Below are 19910 nucleotides of genomic sequence, written 5' to 3'. Positions count from 1 at the left end.
ATTTACTGAAAACGTCTTTAGCACCGACCTGCATCAGTGATCAACACGGTCCCTCCCCTCGAGGGGGGTTTGTCACTGGGTGGACACAACCCCACCCAGAGCGACGGTTGGAGAGAGGGGCTTCCCAGTCGGGACCGGAGGGTGCGGGAGGAGTGTCGGGAGCGGGAGGGTGCACAGGCTGAGAGCAGAGAAAGCACGTGGCCTTTCGGGGGAGCTGAGAAAGTTCAGTGAGGTCGACTGGGGGGTGGGTGGAGAGCGCAGGTGTGCTGAGAGGTGGGGGCAAGGGCAGGTCACCCAGGGCTTTGGCAGCGGGCCGAGCGGCTGGGGCGGGAGGGTGGCGGGTGTGTGAGCAGGAAGGGGAAGCGCAGACCTGGCCGTCGGGTGAGATCCCTGGGGGCGGGCATGGGAGGCAGAGTGGACGGGGTGAGGCTGGAGGCTGGGAGCACACAGGAGGTGTGATTCACATGGCCCGAGCTGGCAGAAGAGAGGGAGCCGGGAGAGACTCAAGTGTAGAAGGCCACTCTCCATAGAGCACCCAGCCTGGCCAAAGGTTTGGCGTGACCGCGTGCCACAGGAACGGGGGTATCGGCGGATGTCGAAGGGTGCAATAGGCAAGGCACACAAGGGCCAGATGGGGCAGGGCCTTCCATGCTAGGCTGAACTTGAACTTTTTTACAAGGGCAGTGGGGAGCCATGGGAGGCGTTTGAGCAGGGGAGGCTCACGTTCAGATCCGCGTGTTCTAAGCATCTTTCCGGGGCCGGTGTGGAGGATGGGCTGGCGGGGGTGAGGTGGGAGGTCAGAGCCCTCCCAGAGGAGGGCCCAGGAAGTCCCAAGCCACGGTGGAGGGTCAGAGCTATGTGTTGAGTCATGGTTGCCACCTCCCTCCCCACAGCTGCCGTGGCCCCCAAGGACGAGCTTTTCTACGGCTTCCTGAAACCGTGGCTGGGTGAGTGCCCAGCGGGGACCCGGGGGGACTCCGGGGAAGAGAGACTTGGGCACGGGGCCTCTTGGAGGGTTTCAGAGTGGCCGGGGCGAGGCCCCCTAACCTGAGTCTTGGGGGCCCAGGGGACGGGCTGCTGCTCAGCAAAGGCGACAAGTGGAGCCGGCACCGCCGCATGCTGACGCCCGCCTTCCACTTCGACATCCTGAAGCCCTACATGAGGATCTTCAACCAGTGCGCCCACGTCATGCACGTGAGTCCCCGAGGCGGGTCACGGGCCTCGCTCCTTCCCTTATCTGTAAAGCGGGTGCGCCGGGACGACGCAGCTAGATCCCTGCCGGGCTCGGCCTCCACACCCGGACCCCCGCCCACTACCTGCCCGCGCCCCCCAACCCGGACCCCCGCCCCGCGCCTCCCCCCCCCCCCGCGCCCCTGCCCGCGGCCCCCCACCCCACGACCCCCCCGCCCGTGGCCCCCCCACCCGGACCCCCGCCCAGCGCCCCCCCTGCCCACGGTTCCCCCACCCGGCCCCCCGCCCAGCGCCCCCCCCGCCCGCGCCCCCACCTGGACCCCCGCCCAGCGCCCCCCCCCCGCCCGCGGCCCCCCCCCCCCCCGGCCCCCGCCCAGCGCCTCCTCCTGCCCGCGGCCCCCCCACCCGGCCCCCGCCCAGCGCCTCCCCCTGCCCGCGGCCCCCCCACCCGGCCCCCCGCCCAGCGCCTCCTCCTGCCCGCGGCCCCCCCACCCGGCCCCCCGCCCAGCGCCTCCTCCTGCCCGCGGCTCCCCCACCCGGCCCCCCGCCCAGCGCCTCCTCCTGCCCGCGGCCCCCCCACCCGGCCCCCCGCCCAGCGCCTCCTCCTGCCCGCGGCTCCCCCACCCGGCCCCCCGCCCAGCGCCTCCTCCTGCCCGCGGCTCCCCCACCCGGCCCCCCGCCCAGCGCCCCCCCCCGCCCGCGGCCCCCTCACCCGGCCCCCGCCCAGCGCCTCCTCCTGGCCCTGGCCCCCCCACCCGGCCCCCCGCCCAGCGCCTCCCCCTGCCCGCGGCCCCCCCACCCGGCCCCCCGCCCAGCGCCTCCTCCTGCCCGCGGCCCCCCCACCCGGCCCCCGCCCAGCGCCTCCCCCCCCCGCCCGGCCCCCCGCCCAGCGCCTCCTCCTGCCCGCGGCCCCCCCACCCGGCCCCCAGCCCAGCGCCTCCCCCCCCGCCCGGCTCCCCGCCCAGCGCCCCCCCCGCCCGCGGCCCCCCCCTCGTCCCCCGCCCAGCGCCTCCCCCTGCCCGCGGCCCCCCACCCGGCCCCCAGCCCAGCGCCTCCCCCTGCCTGCGGCCTCCCCCTACCCCGCACCCCCGCCCGCGGCCCCCCACCTGGACCCCCGCCCAGCGCCCCCCTCCCCCGCCCGCGGCCCCCCCACCCCGCACCCCCGCCCAGCGCCTCCCCCTGCCCGCGGCCCCCCCACCTGGCCCCCAGCCCAGCGCCTCCCCCCCGCCCGGCTCCCTGCCCAGCGCCCCCCCCCCCCCGCCCGCGCCCCCCCCCTCGTCCCCCGCCCAGCGCCTCCCCCCGCCCACCCGGCCCCCTGTCTGTCTCCCAGGCCAAATGGCGGCGCCTGGCAGAGGGCTCCGTGGTGTCCCTCGACATGTTCGAGCATGTCAGCCTCATGACCCTGGACAGTCTCCAGAAGTGTGTCTTCAGCTGCAGCAGCAACTGCCAAGAGTGAGTGTGGCCTTCCGGGGAGGACGGCCGGCGCTCCACGGGGCAGGGCGCTGGCGGGAGGAAGGGGAGCCCCAGGGGTCACGGGCCACGTGGTTCCAGGAGACTGGCGTCGCCTCTCCCAGGCTCGGTTTCTTTATTCAAAAAATAGACACCGTGGCTGGGCGGAGGCTCGCGCCTGTCATCCTAGCACTCTGGGAGGCCCAGGCGGGAGGATCGCTCAAGGTGAGGAGCTCGAGACCAGCCTGAGCAAGAGCGAGACCCCCGTCTCTACTAAAAATAGAAAGAAATTAGCTGGACAACTAAAAATATATAGAAAAAAAATTATCCGGGCATGGTGGCTCGTGCCTGTAGTCCCAGCTACTCTGGGGGAGGCTGAGGCAGGAGGATCGCTTGAGTACAGAAGTTGGAGGTTGCTGTGAGCGAGGCTGACGCCACGGCACTCACTCTAGCCCAGGCAACAGAGCGAGAATCTGTCTCAAAAAAAAAAAAAATAGACATCGTAAGACACCCTTTCCCATAGTCATTGTGGGAGGATTGAATGAGATCATGTGAGTCAATGGCTTGACACATAGTAGGGGCTCAGTACATGTTAGGTGTTTTTTTTTCATTCTTTTACAAAGAGTGCGTGGTCTTTGGACAGTGTCTCCCCCGCCCCCAGTTTCTGAGCCTCAGTTTCCTCGTTTGTCAAACAAAGACAATAACTTGTGACTCCTCAAGAGATGCTTTGGGGGTAGATAGATGAGGCATGGCCTGGAACACAGTGGGTGCCCAGAGAATATCGGCTGAGTGACTAAATAAAGTAAAAGCATTGCCCTGGCTCATTCGTTCATCAAATATTCATTGCGTACCTACTGTGTGCCGGGCACCGGGCTAACTGCTGAGGATGCGGCCGCGAGCCACAGGCAGCCGCAGTTCCGTGGAGCTTACTGTCTATGTGGGGAGATAAGGAACAAGGCAACACACAGTAGGTCCTCAGCGACAAGCTGATGACTTTGTTTCTTCGGGCAATGTAGGGGCACCTTTCAGTTGGATTAGGCAGAGATGACCTTAGTAACGAATTAATTGGTCCGGGAAATATTTACGGAATGCCTACTATGTGCCCGTCCTGAACTAGGTACTGGGAACACAGTAGCCAACAAGACAGAAAATCCTTTGATCTTCGGAACCTCCCTTTGGGTGGGAAGACAGGCAGTTGTTAACCATGGCCCAATAAGTAAATGAGAAAATAACAGACTATAATAAGTGCATGGAAACACGCCCACTTCAGGACTAAGGACAGCTCCTTGCAACCCCGCTTCATTTTATTTTAGTTGAGTTTATTTTAAAACTTAAACTAAATTTTAAAACTTAAACTAAAATTTAAAACTTAAATAGTTTTAACAAGGTTTAGTTTTTTAGAGACAGGGTCTTGCTCAGTTGTCTAGGCTGTAGTACAGGCACACGCCACCACATGTGGCTATGGCTTTTTTTTTTTTTTTTTTTTTTTTTTGAGACAGAGTCTCACTCTGTCGCCCGGGCTAGAGTGCCGTGGTGTCAGCCTCGCTCACAGCGACCTCCAACTCCTGGGCTCAAGCAATCCTCCTGCCTCAGCCTCCCGAGTAGCTGGGACTACAGGCATGCGCCACCACGCCCGGCTAATTTTTTCCTCTATATGTTAGTTGGCCAATCAATTTCTTTTCTATTTATAGAAGAGATGGGGTCTCGCTCTTGCTCAGGCTGGTTTCGAACTCCTGACCTCGAGCGATCCGCCTGCCTCGGCCTCCCAGAGTGCTAGGATTATCATTATGATTTTGACTCGCATTTCCTGAAGGCTAACGGAGTCAGGCATGTTTTCACACTTGTCATTCGTCTGTCTGCTTTGGAGAAATGTCTCTTGGATCCTTTGCCCGTTTTTAAATTGGGTCGTCTTTTTTATTATCAAGTTGTAAGAGTTCTTCGTCTATTTCGGGCGCGGGTACCTAGTCAGATATGTGATTGGTAAACATTTTCTCCCGCTCTGGGGGTCGCAGCCGTTTGGTTGTGGTGATGCTACCATTGCTACGTCTGTCTTGGAAGTCCCCAACACTCTTCGGGCCTGGGATTTTGGTTTTATTCATGTCTGGTGAGGCCGGCCGATCAGGAAATGATTGGTGCTGAAAAGGTGGTTTGTGTTTTACAGCTTCCAAGAGTGGGGGGGGCATTCCATCACGCAGGGCCACACAGGGAAGTTCGAGGACCCGTCAGGGAAAAACTCTGGGCAAAAACCCTTTTTTGCTGGCCGGGCACAGTGGCTCATGCCTGTCATCCTAGCACTCTGGGAGGCCGAGGCGGGAGGATCGCTAGAGGTCAGGAGTTCGAAACCAGCCTGAGCAAGAGCGAGACCCCGTCTCTACTAAAAATAGAAAAGAAATTAACTGGCCAACTAAAATGCATAGAAAAAATTTAGCCGGGCATGGTGGCGCGTGCCTGTAGTCCCAGCTACTCGGGAGGCTGAGGCAGGAGGATCGCTTGAGCCCAGGAGTCTGAGGTTGCTGTGAGGTAGGTTGACGCCACGGCACTCACTCTAGCCTGGGCAACAGACCGAGACTCTGTCTCAAAAAAAAAAAAGAAGAAAAACAAACAAACAAGCAAACCCACAAATCCACATGACCCCTAAAATAGAGTTCATACAGGGCTTCTGTTTGTTATCTGCCCAGTGGGGGGGAGCAGGGGTGTGCTAGCCGGGCGGTGGGTGGGGGAATGGGGGGGATGAGGGGTAGGGGTGTGGGGGTGTGGGATTGTGGGGGGTGGAGGTGGGGGTGTGGGGGGTGTGGCGGTGGGCGGATGGGGGTGTGGGGTGGTGGGGGAGGTGGGGGTGTGTGGGGTGGGGGTGGGGGTGTGGGGTGTGGGGGTGATGGGGGTGTGAGTGGGGTAGGGGTGACATGGGGGGATGGAGGTGTGGTGGGGGTGTGGGGTGTGGGGGTGATGGGGGTGTGAGGGGGGTGGGGGACATGGGGGGATGGGGGTGTGGGGGTGTGAGGGGGTGGGGGGTAGGGGGGATGTGGGGGATGTGGGTGCGGAGGGGTGGGGGTGTGGGGGTGTGAAGGGGTAGGGGGTAGGGGGGATGTGGGTGCGGAGGGGTGGGGGTGGGGGGGTGATAGGGGTGTGAGGGGGTGGGGGTAGGGGGGATGTGGGGGGATGTGGGTGTGGAGGGGTGGGGGTGTGGTGGGGGTGTGGGGGTGATGGGGGTGTGAGGGGGTGGGGGTAGGGGGGATGTGGGGGGATGTGGGTGCAGAGGGGTGGGGGTGTGTGGGGTGTGGGGGTGATGGGGGTGTGAGGGGGTGGGGGGTAGGGGGGATGTGTGGGGATGTGGGTGCGGAGGGGTGGGGGTGTGGTGGGGGTGTGGGGGTGATGGGGGTGTGAAGGGGGTGGGGGGTGTGGGGGTGTGGGGGGATGTGGGTACGTAGGGGTGGGGGTGTGGGGTGTGGGGGGGGTCGGGGTAGGGGGGACGTGGGGGATGGGGAGTGGAGGGGTGGGGGTGTGGGGGTGTGGGGTGTGGGGGTGTGGGGTGTGTGTGGGGTGTGGGGGGCTGTCTGGGCTGGGCTGGGGCGGCCCGCTCAGGGCCTGGCCTCTCCGGGGCAGGAGCATGAGCGACTACATCTCGGCCATCATGGAGCTGAGCGCGCTGGCCGTCAAGCGCCAGTACCGCCTGCACCAGTACCTGGACTTCGTGTACTACCGCACGGCGGACGGGCGGCGGTTCCGGCGGGCCTGCGACACGGTGCACCGCTTCACCGACCAGGTCATCCGCGAGCGGCGGCGGGCGCTGCGGCAGCAGGGCGCCGAGGCCTGGCTCAAGGCCAAGCAGGGCAAGACGCTGGACTTCATCGACGTGCTGCTGCTGGCCAAGGTGGGGCTGGGCGCTCGGGGCGGGGGCCCCCCCCCCCCCCGGGGAAGGGCCCCAAGTTCGTGCAAGGAAGCGAGTTAGAACTCCCCTAGGGCCTGGCGCCGGGGCCCGTGCCTGTAATCCCAGCACCTTGAGAGGCTGAGGCGGGAGGATTGCTTGAGGTCTTGAGGCTACTTAATTGTTATCTCATGAAAAGTCTATTGCTGAGTTGTTTTGAATAGAAGTATTTTACAGTATCAAAAGCAGATCTCAGTTTAGGAGAGCTTGGAAAAGGAATTGTATTTCTCTTCTTTCTGATTCTATGTTCAACAGCTTGATGGAATGAAAATACCTTGCTTAGTTGTGAGCCTGCTAGCTGATATAAGAATGAGATGCTAACTTTTCATCTTCTAATTAATATAGTGGAATGAATTAAGATATTAGAGGAGTAAACATAAAAAAAAAAAAAAAGACCGGTCTGGGCAACATAGTGAGACCCCCATCTCTACAAAAAAAAAAAAAAATTTGTCTGGACCGGGCGCGGTGGCTGACACCTGTAATCCTAGCACTCTGGGAGGCCAAGGTGGGAGGATCGCTCGAGGTCAGGAGTTTGAGACCAGCCTGAGCAAGAGCGTGATCCTGTCTCTACTAAAAATAGAAAGAAATTAGCTGGACAACTAAAAATATATATAGAAAAAATTAGCCCGGCATGCCTGTAGTCCCAGCTACTTGGGAGGCTGATATAGGAGGATTGCTTGAGCCCAGGAGTTTGAGGTTGCTGTGAGCTAGGCTGATACCACGGCACTCACTCTAGCCTGGGTGATAGAGCAAGACTCTAGTCTCAAAAAAAAAAAAAAAAAGAAAGAAAAGAAAAGAAAAAAATTACCTGGCATGGTGGCGCATGCCTGTAGTCCCAGCTACTCAGGAGGCTGAGGCAGGAGGATTGCTTGAGGCCAGGAGTTGGAGGTTGCAGTGAGCTGTGAGTGTGCCATTGCATGCCAGCCTGGGCCACAGAGTGAGACCTTCTCTCTAAAAAAAATAGACAAATGAAATGAGTTACCGCATGAGTTTGCTCGAGCTGCCATACAACGTACCTCGGACTGGGTGGCCTTAAACAAGAGACGTTTATTCTTTCATAGTTCTGTGACCTGGAAGTCCAAGATCAAGGCCCCTGCAGGGTTGGTTTCTTTTAAGGGCCCTGGAGGAAGAATCTGCTCTAGGCCTTTCTCCTTGGCCGATGGATGGCCGTCTCCTCCCTGCGTCCGTACTTCCTCTCTGTCTTGTGCATAACCTCTGTCCTCATCTCTCCTTGTAAGGACACCAGGCATGCTGGATTAGGGCCCGCCCCGATTACCTCATTTTTAATCTGACTGCCTCTGCGAAGACCCTCTCTCCAAGCATGGTCACACTCTGGGGTGCTGGAGGCCAGGACTTGTGAGTTCTAGGGGGTGGGGCACCTTCAGCCCGTAATGACAAGGTGAAAGATGGGACCTTGAGATGTGACACTTGCGTGGGTGTGTGGCCACTCTTCTTCTTTCTTTTTGAGACAGGGTCTCACTCTGTTGCCCAGGCTAGAGTGAGTGCTGTGGCGTCAGCTTCACTCACAGCAACCTCAGACTCCTGGGCTCAAGCAATCCTGCTGCCTCAGCCTCCCGAGTAGCTGAGACTACAGGCCCATGCACCACCACGCCCGGCTCATTTTTTCTATATATATTAGTTGGCCAATTAATTTCTTTCTATTCATAGTAGAGACGGGGTCTCGCTCTTGCTCAGGCTGGTTTCGAACTCCTGACCTCTAGCGATCCTCCTGCCTCGGCCTCCCAGAGTGCTGGATTTACAGGCGTGAGCCTCCATGCCTGGCCCTTCTTTCTTTTTGAGGCAGAGTCTCACTCTGTTGCCCAGGCTAGAGTGAGTGCCGTGGCGTCCGCCTAGCTCATAGCAACCTCAAACTCCTGGGCTCAAGCGATCCTCCTGCCTCAGCCTCCCGAGTAGCTGGGACTACAGGCATGCGCCACCACGCCCGGCTAAATTTTTCTATATATTTTTAGTTGTTCAGCTAATTTCTTTCTATTTTTAGTAGAGATGGGAGGTCTCGCTCTTGCTCAGGCTGGTCTCGAACTCCTGACCTCGAGCAATCCTCCCACCTCGGCCTCCCAGAGTGTTGGGATGACAGGCGTGAGCCGCCGCGCCCGGCCAAGATCTGACTCTCGAGGGGCCCCCGGGGTGCAGAGGGGGCGGGGCGCAGTGGGCCCAGTGTCCTCTCCTGCCCGTTTCAGGATGAAGACGGGAAGGAGCTGTCGGACGAGGACATCCGAGCCGAGGCGGACACCTTCATGTTCGAGGGTGAGGGCGCGGGCGGGGGAGGATGGGGGAGGGGCAGGGCGGGCGCCGCTGTCCTCAGGCCGCCTCCATTCAGGGGACCTCACCTGCCCGCAGGTCACGACACGACATCCAGCGGGCTCTCCTGGGTGCTGTTCAATTTGGCGAAGTACCCGGAATACCAGGAGAAGTGCCGGGAGGAGGTCCAGGAAGTCATGAGGGGCCGGGAGCTGGAGGAGCTGGAGTGGTCAGTCTGGGGTCGGGCGGCGACGGGGGCAGGCGGCGGCCAGAGCCTTGGGCTCAGTGAGGCTTCGGTCACACTCAGTGTGTGACCTCGGACAGGTCATTCCTGGATTCCAGTGTCTCCCGCCGCAAAACAGTGCCGATAACCGTGTGTCACCATGCGGGCGTTCTCGGAGGGTCCGGGCGGGCAGCCACGCCGCGTAGCAGGCAGCCCCCAACCCGGCGGCCTGCGGCGGGCGTCTGTTTCTTGCTTCTGTACGCACCTGACTTTCCTTGCTGCTGGGCTTGGCCGGGTGAACTTTGAGCGGCTTCCAAATTTTTTTTTTTTGAGACAGAGTCTCGCTCTGTTGCCCAGGCTAGAGTGAGTGCCGTGGCGTCAGCCTCGCTCACAGCAACTTTAAACTTCTGGGCTCAAGCAATCCTCCTGCCTCAGCCTCCCCAGTAGCTGGGACTACAGGCATGCGCCACCACGCCCGGCTAATTTTTTGTATATATATATTAGTTGGCCAATTAATTTCTTTCTATTTATAGTAGAGGCGGGGTCTCGCTCTTGCTCAGGCTGGTTTCGAACTCCTGACCTCGAGCGATCCGCCCGCCTCGGCCTCCCAGAGAGCTAGGACTACAGGCGCGAGCCACCGCGCCCGGCCCGGCTTCCAAATTAAGAGTCGGGTTTCGGGTCTGTTCTTGGACCCGCAGCTGCCCACGCGGGTCTCGTTCCTCTCGGCGCAGATCCCGGAAGCGCCCAAAATGTCGCACGGGTTAAGAGCAAGTCCCACGGCCAAGCCCAGTGTGAATGGGGCAAGACGCCCGCGCCGTTCACCTGAGCACGAGGCGCTGTCGCGTCAAACACCGAAGGACGCAGGTTCTAAGACAGGGAGGAAGCGGAGAGTCAGGAACAATGACCCAGTCCCTTTTAGACGTGTGCCTGCCATGTAGGGCTGACTTTGGGTGTCGCAAAGGAAACAGCATTTACTAGCGTCACCTGCACAGTGAGCAAGTCCCTCTGTTCTCGCTCAGCCTGTTGCATCATGACCTCAGAGAAGCATCTCGGTTGGGTGCTGCTGTGCCCTGGGCACTCTGCTCGTCTGCCTTTTTTTTTTTTTAAATTATTATTATTTTGTGAGTTGGGGTCTTGCTGTGTTGGCTGGTCCTCTAAGTATCTGGGACTTCGGACGTGCTACCACGCCTGGCTACTTCCTTTAAAAAAATTTTCTTTAGAGATGGGGGTCTCGTTATGTTGCCCAGGCTGGTCTCAATCTCCTGGCCTCAAGTGATCCTCCTAGCTCAGCCTCCTGAGTAGCTGGGGTCGCAAATGGGAGCCGCCTCGCCCAGCGAATCTGCCTCTTTAACGAAGGGGGAAGATGCCTCAGGTTCACAGAGTCGGGCAGGGGAGGTTGTCTAGCCATAATTAAGGGACACTCATCTGCTTTTGCAGTGGTGTTTGCATGTGTGGATACCTTTATGCCAGGGATGATGTCTGCCCTTTGTGGTAGCAACATAAAGGTTCTTATTTATTCATCTGATTTTATCTTTTGAGACAGAGTCTCACTCTGTTGCCCTGGCATCAGCCTAGCTCACAACAACCTCCAACTCCTGGGATCAAGTGATCCTCCTGTCTCAGCCTCCCAAGTAACTGGGACTGGGACTGCAGGTGCACACCACTGTGCCTGGCAAATATATATATATATATATATATATATATATATATATATATATATATATATATTTGGTAGAGATGGGGCATTGCTCTTGCTCAGGCTGGTCTCAAACTCCTGACCTCAAGCGATCCTCCCGCCTCAGCCTCCCAGAGTGCTAGGATTACAGGTGTGAGCCACCGCACCTGGCCATAAAATTTCTTTAGAAGAGAACCAAGCCAGGCACACTGGCTCACACCTGTAATCCTAGCACTCTGGGAGGCCGAGGCAGCAGGATCACTCGAGCCCAAGAGTTCGAGACCAGGCTGAGCAAGAGCGAGCCTGAGATGCTGTCTTTTCACAAAATAGAAAAATTAGCCGGGCGTGGTGGCGCTTACTTGTGGTCCCAGCTACTCGGGAGGCTGAGGCAGGAGGATCACTTGAGCCCAAGAGTTTGAGGCTGCAGTGAGCTGTGATGACGCCACTGCATTCCAGCCTGGGCAACAGAGCAAGACCCTGTCTCAAAAAAAAAAAAAAAAAGAGAGAGAGAGAGCAGAGAGAGAGAGAGAGAGAGAGAGAGGAGAGAGGGAGAGAGAGAGAGAGCAAGCCTGTTGGTTTAAAGAAAAATGATCTAGACCATGAACCCAAGAGTTATCATTAACCCCATTTTGGGCACTAAAATCCAAAGGAAAAAAATCTTAAGTAAATAATAGTAATAGTAACTAGTGAATAGTAGTAATAGTAACTAGTGAATAGCAGTAATAGCATAATGAGAGGGTGCCCTGGTTTTTAAACACTGAAACGGATCCGTATAAGCCGGAGAGTCGCTGCTGCCCCGACCCCCCTGGCTGCCCCGGCTCCTCCGCTGGACGCCCCCTGCCCTACACACCACCCGGCAGCGAAAGGGTTAACGCTGGCGGGGCAGCGCCGCGTGCGGGGCGGGCGCAGTTGTGACTGCTCGGTGCTCAGGAATTTCGCAGCCTCAGTGTTAGGGGGAGGGCAGGAGAGACGGCGCATGCTGGAAACTGAGGCAAGCCTGGAAAACCGCCCAGCTTTCCTGCCCAGGTGCCCTTGGGTGTGCGTGTGTTGGGGGGGGTGGGCGTGGGGGTCACGCCGCCGTGGCCTGGCCTCAAGTCGCAGGTCCGCTGTCCCCAGGGACGACCTGACGCAGCTGCCCTTGGGTGTGCGTGTGTTGGGGGGGTGGGCGTGGGGGTCACGCCGCCGTGGCCTGGCCTCAAGTCGCAGGTCCGCTGTCCCCAGGGACGACCTGACGCAGCTGCCCTTGGGTGTGCGTGTGTTGGGGGGGGTGGGCGTGGGGGTCACGCCGCCGTGGCCTGGCCTCAAGTCGCAGGTCCGCCGTCCCCAGGGACGACCTGACCCAGGTGCCCTTGGGTGTGCGTGTGTTGGGGGGGTGGGCGTGGGGGTCACGCCGCCGTGGCCTGGCCTCAAGTCGCAGGTCCACCCTCCCCAGGGACGACCTGACCCAGCTGCCCTTCACCACGATGTGCATCAAGGAGAGCCTGCGCCAGTTCCCGCCCGTGACGCTCGTCTCCCGCCGCTGCACGGAGGACATCAAGCTCCCGGACGGCCGGGTCATCCCCAAAGGTGCGCGCCCCGCCCCTGCCGCCCGCGCCCCTGCCGCCCGCGCCCCGCCCCTGCCGCCCGCGCCCCGCCCCTGCCGCCCGCGCCCCGCCCCTGCCGCCCGCGCCCCGCCCCTGCCGTGTGGCTGCTCTCTGGCCCACGGGGGCCTGGCCAGTGCCCGCCCCCGGGCGTTCTGTCCCTGAGGACGGGGCAGCTCTCCGCGTGCCTGTTGCTTCCGGGGCGTTACGGGGACCCCGGTTGTGTGCGCCCCGCTGGGGGAGACTGAGGCGGGGCAGTCCCGGCGCAAGGAAGGAAGGCGGTGAGGCAGGTTGGCCAGGCGAGCGAGCGTGCGGGCGGCAGAGGATCAGCTTCACCCACTCGCTGAATATCCCCCGGAGGCCGAGCGCCGCTCTGGGCGATGCGGGGAGCGGGAGGTGGGGGAGGCGCAGGAGCAGGTTGCAGACGCTCCCAGGAATGAGCCAAGGACTGAAGCAGCCCCAAATACGGAGGGCGGGCTCTACCTGGGGTGGAAAGCAGGGAGGGCTGCCTGGAGGAGGGGACCTGGGCGGTGAGCCTTGGAGGTCGGAAGTGAGACAGAGAGAGAGAGAGAGAGCATGTTCATGGAACAGAGCCTCGGGGAGTGCAGAGTGCGAAAGACCTCGACTGCCAGGTGGTAGCACTCGAACTTGATTCTCAGGGCGCTAGGGAGCCAAGGGAGGCGTTTGAGTCGAGGAGGAGCAACGTCAGATCTGTGGGTGAGAAAGAGCTCTGCGTGGCCGGCGTGGCCGCCAGAAAGGAGAGGATGGTGTCCTCTTAGGGAACCGCCGGGGGAGCGGATCGGGGAGCAGCATTTTTCAGGGCAGGAGGGACAGGCCGTGGTGGCAGGTGGCTCATGGGAATGCCCCAGCTCCAGGGAGACCCAGGGGAAGGGAGGTTTCTGGGGGAAGCTCTGGCGTCCCCTGGCCCCACTGACCCCAGCTGTCGTCCCAGGAATCATCTGTCTGGTCAGCATCTACGGAACCCACCACAACCCCACGGTGTGGCCCGACTCCAAGGTGAGCTGCTGCCCCAGCACCCTCCCTGCCCCTCCCGGCCTCCCTCCCCAGAAAGGGCAGCCCTGGGGCAGCGGGGCCTCCCCTGCCCCCCACCCGGGGTAGCCAGGCAGCAGGGCTGGTTGCAGAGACCGGCCCCTCCCCCTGTATTCACCCGCTCACGAATTCGCTAGGTGCACAGATATTTACTGAGCGCCTACTGTGTGCCAGCCCCCGTGCTGGGCGGTGAGGACCGGGGGCCCTCACACAGCTCACAGCGGACTGCAGGGGGAGCCAACAGCAAATAAATATGGTCATTCTGGGTAGTGATACATGCCAAAAAAGAAAAAAAGAAAAAAAAACCCGACGGGGGCGGGCACTCGTGCGCGTGGTGGGGAGAGGCTTTGTGGAGGGAGAGAAGTTCCGGGGAGCCCCCGCGGGGGGTGGAAAGAGCAGGGAGAAGCACGTCCCCGGCAGAGGAAACAGCAAGTGCAAAGGCCCTGGGGTGGGAAGGAGCTGGGTGTGCCCGGCCAGCAGAAGGAGGCAGGTGCGGCCGCATTGCCGCGAGTGAGCTGAGCGGTGGGGTGGGACGGGAGAGGCGGTCCCGGGCTGCGGCGGCGCTGGTCCCCAGAGGCGGAGCGCGGAGCCAGGCCGGGATGGCTGGACCAGCTCCCACGCTCACCCCGGACTATCCCCGCTCAGGTGTACAACCCCTACCGCTTTGACCCGGACAACCCGCAGCAGCGCTCCCCGCTGGCCTTCGTGCCCTTCTCTGCAGGACCCAGGTACCCACCCCGACCCCCGTTTCCCCCAGAGCGAGCCAGGCGTGGGAGGAGCAGAGCCAGTGGGAGGCCGGCGACGCGCCAGTGGGGCGCGGAGACCACGTCCCGCCCCGCAGCCCGGCACCCTCTTTGCGCCCCCGCCAGCACACAAGGAGCCCCCGCCCCCCACAACTGAGACTCTGCGATAGCGTCCCTGGGCAGTGGGCGCCGACTGCGTGCCATGCCCTGAGTCCTGGGCTCGCGAGCTCCCAGCGTCTCCTCGATGTCATCGTCCCTGTGTTTACAGATGAGGGAACTGAGGCTCGCGTGGGGAGGTCATTAGCCCGGGACACGCAGCTGGTGCGGGGCCGCGCCAGGATTCAAACACACTGGTCCCCAATGTCACATTCGTTTAGTGATTCTTGGGGCCTTCACCCAGCCCAGGATGCTTGCCTCGTTTTAGACACGAGGAGGCACGTGAGGCCCAAGGACCCCCCCTCCCTCCCCTCGACCCCTCCCCCGCCCCTGGCGCCCGCCGACCGCCCTGCGGCTGGGCCTGAGCCCCGTCCCCCCCTGCAGGAACTGCATCGGACAGAGCTTCGCCATGGCCGAGATGCGCGTGGCGGTGGCGCTCACGCTGCTGCGCTTCCGCCTGAGCGTGGACCGCACGCGCAAGGTGCGGCGGAAGCCGGAGCTCATCCTGCGCACGGAGAACGGCATCTGGCTCAACGTGGAGCCGCTGCCTCCGCGGGCCTGAGCGACGGGCGCCGCTGCGGATCCCAGGGGTCCAGGCCCCGCCCAGAGAGGCCGAGGCCCCGCCCCCGACGGCCCAAGCCCCGCCCCCAACATCCTGCGGGCAGAGACCGCTGCCCTCTGAGTCCAGGTTCTGCTCCTGTAGGACCGGTCGCCGCTGTCCAGCAGCCTGATGGTGCTGGCCACGCCCCTCAAGGCGAGGCTCCGCCCCCTGAGGGTCTGACCCCGCCCCTTTAAATTTAGGCCCCGCCCCCGACGGCCCAAGCCCCGCCCCCAACATCCTGGGGGCAGAGACCGCTGCTCTCCGAGTCCAGGTTCCGCTCCTGTAGGACCGGCCACCGGCCTGATGGTGCTGGCCACGCCCCTCAGGGCGAGGCCCCGCCCCCGAGGGTCTGACCCCGCCCCTTGAGGTTTAGGTCCCGCCCCCTGAGTGTCTGCACCTGTTCGCCTTGAGGGAACCAGACTTGGCCACGCCCCCTGGGGAGCAGGCCACGCCCCTAGGGCTCAGGCCCCGCCCCCAGGATACGGTGGCTTGTCCTCTGGCCTCACCCCTGCGGAGCCAGGTCCCCCAGGCTGTGCCCACCAAACCTTCCGAGGACCTGAGACGCACCCGCTCCTGGCTGGCCTCCCAGGCTGGCCTCCCAGTCGAGGACTTGGAGGCTGGACAGTGACAGCCCTGAACCGGTGACGTCGCTCGTGGGGGCGAACCGCTCAGGCGGCGTCCCAGGACCGGGGCTGTTTGCTTCTGTCCTTGTTTCCTAAACCCGGACCCCTCCCGACCTCCCTTGTGCAAGGCCCTTTGCTGAGTGTTCTGATTTTTGCAGAATAAAAGCAAGGGCTGCTCGTACCCCGCCCGCCCCTCCAGCCCCTGGCTCAGCCGGGCCCTCGCACCTGTAGCCCTGCACTGCAGGAACGAGGGGCTCGGGGCAGGTGTGAAGCAACCGAGGGGAGCGCTGGGCTGGGCTGGGCGGCTGGGAAGCCACTGGTCCTAGGACATAAACCCAGATGTTTTTGGGAACAGCTTGTGCACTTGGTCATTTCGTCAGCAGGTCGCAGGCCTGAGTGGTCTGCTGGCCCCGGGCCCGGTGCGCGGACAGGCCCCGTCCCTGCCTTTGCAGAGGGTTTGCTGAGCGAGGAGCAATTCCACGTGGGAATGTTTATTTGCCACCCACGGCCAGCGCTGCAGAGGAGAGGGGCCTGGGGCTGGGTGAGCCTAGCAGTGGGGTGGGAGGCCGGTCGGGGAGAGATCTTTGGGAGCTGAAGCAGGAGAAGCCGAGTGGGTGACAAGGGGGAGGGAAGAGCATTCCAGGCGGAAGGAGCAGCGTCTGCAAGTGCTCTGAGCTGAGGGACAGCACAGTGTGCTGCAGGAATCCTCCAGGGCCGGGCGCGGCTGGATCCGGGGAGTTTGGGCAGGGTGGAGGCAGGGTGCTGGGCATGGGCCACGTTCACAGGCAACAGGGAGCCATCGGGTGTGTGTGTGTGGGGGGGGGGTGAGCAGGGTCAGGGCGGGACATGGTCAGATTTAAGGCTGGCGTGGAGGTGGTTTCCGTGGGGGGCGGACTGGAGGCTGGGACCCTGGGGAAGAGGGAAGCTGAGGTCTAGCCGAGACAGGAAGGGCCTGGACGGAGGTGGCCTGGATCTAGCCATGGAGGCCGAGGGGAGGAAGGCAGTGGGCGTGACACCCAGGTCCTTGGGACTCGATGGTGGAGTAGTCCCTAGGATGGGGCTATAAAAGGTGGGGCATGGAGTTTGAGGCCATAGTGAGCTGGGGCCGCCCCGCTGAACTCTAGCCTGGGCGACAGAGCCAGGCGCGGCTCGAGCCCGAGCATGCTTGAAATCTTCAGGAGAAGACGAATGAGAAACCGGTAAAGAAGTAAGTTAATTTGCAAAGGGCCTTCGATATTGACGTTTGTCGTGGGAGAAACGGGGAGCCCTGGAGGGTCCTGAGCAGAGGAGCGGTAAGACTTGGTATGTAGCCGGGCGAGGCGGCTCACACCTGTCATCCTTGCTCTCTGGGAGGCCGAGGCGGGAGGATTGCTCGAGGTCAGGAGTTCGAGACCAGCCTGAGCAAGAGCGAGACCCTCGTCTCTACTAAAAAAAAAAAAAAAAATAGAAAGAAATGAATCGGCCAACTAAAAAATATATAAAAAAAACTAGCCTGGCGTGGTGGTGCATGCCTGTGGTCCCAGCTACTCCTTGGGAGGCTGAGGCAGGAGGATCGCTTGAGCCCAGGAGTCTGAGGTTGCTGTGAGCGAGGCTGACGCCACGGCACTCACTGTAGCCTGGGCAACAAAGCGACTCTGTCTCAAAAAAAAAGAAAATAAAAAATAAAATTGATGGAGTACTTCCTGTGTGCTCTTCCCATGTATTATGTTCTCAGTTAATCCTCACACTAACTTTTGAGATCATGTTTTATTACCTGAGTATTATTTTTTTAGAGACAGGGTCTGGCTCTGTTGCCCAGGCTGGACTGCAGTGGTGCAATCACAGCTCACTATAACCTCAGACTCCTGGGCTCAAGCGATCCTCCTGCCTCAGCCTCCTGAGTAGCTGGGACTACAGGAACGTGTCGTCATGCCCGGCTAATTTTTTGTAGAGACAGGGTCTTGCTATGCTGCCCAGGCTGGTCTCAAACTCCTGGCCTCAGGCGATCCTCCGGCTTCAGCCTCCCGAAGTGCTGGGCTTACAGGTGTGAGCCACCACGCACAGCCTGTTATTTTACTTTACAGAGGTGGAAACTGAGACCCCAGGGTGAAATGACTCACCCAAGGTCCTACAAGGGTGTCCTTATGGTGGGGCCTCAGCGGGAGTCCCTCGTCCTTTTCTGTCCCACCCCCGAGGCTCCTGGTCCTGGTCTGGGTCCTTAGCCTCTCTTCGCATAGAAGGATGTGTGAGGAGGGCTTGGGGGTGGGGTGGACCATCAGTGCTGGGGGTGGCAGTGGCCTGTGTCTTGGGGCGTCCCCAGGTGGCACCTGCTGGAATTGTCCCTGTCCCAGGTACTCCTAGGCTGAATGGGAAACGTTCGGGAGCCAAGTGGCTGTTGCCGATGCTGCCTCTGCCACACCTGTGCTGACCACACCTGTGCTGACACACCTGTGCTGACCACACCTGACCACACCTGTGCTGACCATGCCTGTGCTGACCACACCTGACCACACCTGTGCTGACCACACCTGACCACACCTGTCCTGACCACATCTGACCACACCTGTGCTGACCACACCTGTCCTGACCACATCTGACCACACCTGTGCTGACCACACCTGTCCTGACCACACCTGACCACACCTGTCCTGACCACATCTGACCACACCTGACCACACCTGTGCTGACCACACCTGTGCTGACCACACCTGACCACACCTGTCCTGACCACATCTGACCACACCTGACCACACCTGTCCTGACCACACCTGTGCTGACCACACCTGTGCTGACCACACCTGTCCTGACCGAGGGTCTCCGGGAGCCCATCATTTGCCAAACTCCTCCTGCTCCCTCCCGGTGCAGCCCCGCCATCTGCCAGCAGAAACCCACATCTATGGGGTCCGACGTCGGCTCTGTCCCTTCCCATGGGTGGCGGGCACGCGCCTGCCTTTCTCTGCACCTGACTTTCCCTGCTGGCGCGGCTCCCCCAGGTCGCCGCGTGAGCTTCCACGGAGGGCCGTGGGGGCGAGCGGCGGAGAGCCAGGAGGGTCAGCTCGTGGTCGCTGGCCTGGGCTCTGCTGCACCTGTGAGTGTAACCCCAACGCGCGCCCAGCCCGGGGCCTGCCACCCGCCCAGCTGCCCGACCTTGCGCCCTCCCGAGTGTGCAGGCGGCGCCCTCTGCTGGACGGACTGGCGACAAAGGGCGCCGCCGAGGAGTCTACTGTTGATTAGTTCCCTGCCTGCGCCCGCGTGTTGGAGTGTGACCGCGTGTGCGTGTGTGACCGCGTGTGCATTTGAGTGGAGGTGTGTGCACGTGTTGGAGTGCGTGCACGCATGTGTTATGCAAACGCGTGTGGGCATGACGTGCGTGCATGTGTGTGCACGTGAATGTGCGTGTGTAAGCGTGTGTACACGTGTGTGTGTATGTGTCGGTGTCACTGAGCGGCTGTCACAGTCCACACTGGCTGTGCTGTCAGAGCCCCTGCATCGTCCCCAGGTCTGACCCTGGCAGCGCTGGCGGGACGTTCTGGAGAAATAACACCCGTGGAAGCAGCCCTGAGTAACGGGGGGTGGGTGTCGGTGGGTCGGTTACCTGTTCCCTGGCTTGGGAGGACTCCGAGGTGCATGTCTTTTCTTTTTTTGAGACAGAGTCTCACTCTGTTGCCTGGGCTAGAGTGCCGTGGCGTCAGCCTCGCTCACAGCAACCTCTAACTCCTGGGCTCAGGTGATCCTCCTGCCTCAGTCTCCCGAGTAGCTGGGACTACAGGCATGCGCCACCATGCCCGGCTCATTTTTTTCTATATATATTAGTTGGCCAATTAATTTCTTTCTATTATTTTTTAAGTAGAGACGGGGTCTCACTCTTGCTCAGGCTGGTTTCAAACTCCTGACCTTGAGTGATCCTCCCACCTCGGCCTCCCAGAGTGCTGGGATGACAGGCGTGAGCCACCTCACCCAGCTCGGTGCATGTCCTGTGCTGTCTCCCAGCGGCACCAGGCAGGGCTGAGCCCTGGGTGTCCACAGTGGAAATTCCTCTACTGAGTTCCCCCTAACTCCTGTGTTTTCCTTCTGGTCTCACTTCCCCACTGCCCTGCTGGTGTTTCCTGGGATCACCTCCCAAATAAACAACTAGCAGTGGAATTCCTGTCTTGGGGTCACCTCCAAATTGGTATTTGCACTTCCATATACATATATAAATATAGGATTCGGACTTGAATCCTTGCATCAGGGTCTACTGCCAGGGAACCCAAGCACACATCATCTCTCTGCTCCAATCCCCACGGGCATATCCGTTGTGCCCTTTTTATTGAGGAGGAACATGAGGCTCAGAGAGGGCAAGTCACCTGCCCAAGGCCACACAGCTGAACAGTGGGAGTGTTTGCTCCTCTTCTGAGAGCCTCCTCCCTGGAGAGGGACACGGAATGAACAGGGGACAAGTTGTAAGTGTGGAAAT

At 61.1% G+C, this 19910-nt stretch overlaps 1 protein-coding gene across 1 annotated transcript in view; it reads left to right on the top strand.

Moving 5' to 3' along the window:
• CYP4F22 (cytochrome P450 family 4 subfamily F member 22) overlaps positions 1-15808 on the top strand; it is a 29631-nt gene extending 13823 nt beyond the window's left edge. Inside the window, exons 5-14 of the mRNA XM_076001483.1 lie at positions 894-947; positions 1067-1194; positions 2522-2643; positions 6244-6511; positions 8764-8830; positions 8924-9053; positions 12155-12288; positions 13255-13319; positions 13998-14080; positions 14636-15808. Coding sequence (XP_075857598.1) covers positions 894-947; positions 1067-1194; positions 2522-2643; positions 6244-6511; positions 8764-8830; positions 8924-9053; positions 12155-12288; positions 13255-13319; positions 13998-14080; positions 14636-14813 — 1229 coding nt within the window. The 3' untranslated portion in view covers positions 14814-15808. The remainder of the gene's footprint in view (positions 1-893; positions 948-1066; positions 1195-2521; positions 2644-6243; positions 6512-8763; positions 8831-8923; positions 9054-12154; positions 12289-13254; positions 13320-13997; positions 14081-14635) is intronic.
• The last annotated feature ends 4102 nt before the right edge of the window (positions 15809-19910 follow it).

The sequence above is a fragment of the Microcebus murinus genome, chromosome 4 (assembly GCF_040939455.1).
Source record: "Microcebus murinus isolate Inina chromosome 4, M.murinus_Inina_mat1.0, whole genome shotgun sequence".
In the NCBI taxonomy this organism is placed as follows: Eukaryota; Metazoa; Chordata; class Mammalia; order Primates; family Cheirogaleidae; genus Microcebus; species Microcebus murinus.
Note: the sequence above shows the minus strand (reverse complement) of the source record. Positions and strands in the feature narration are given on the sequence as shown.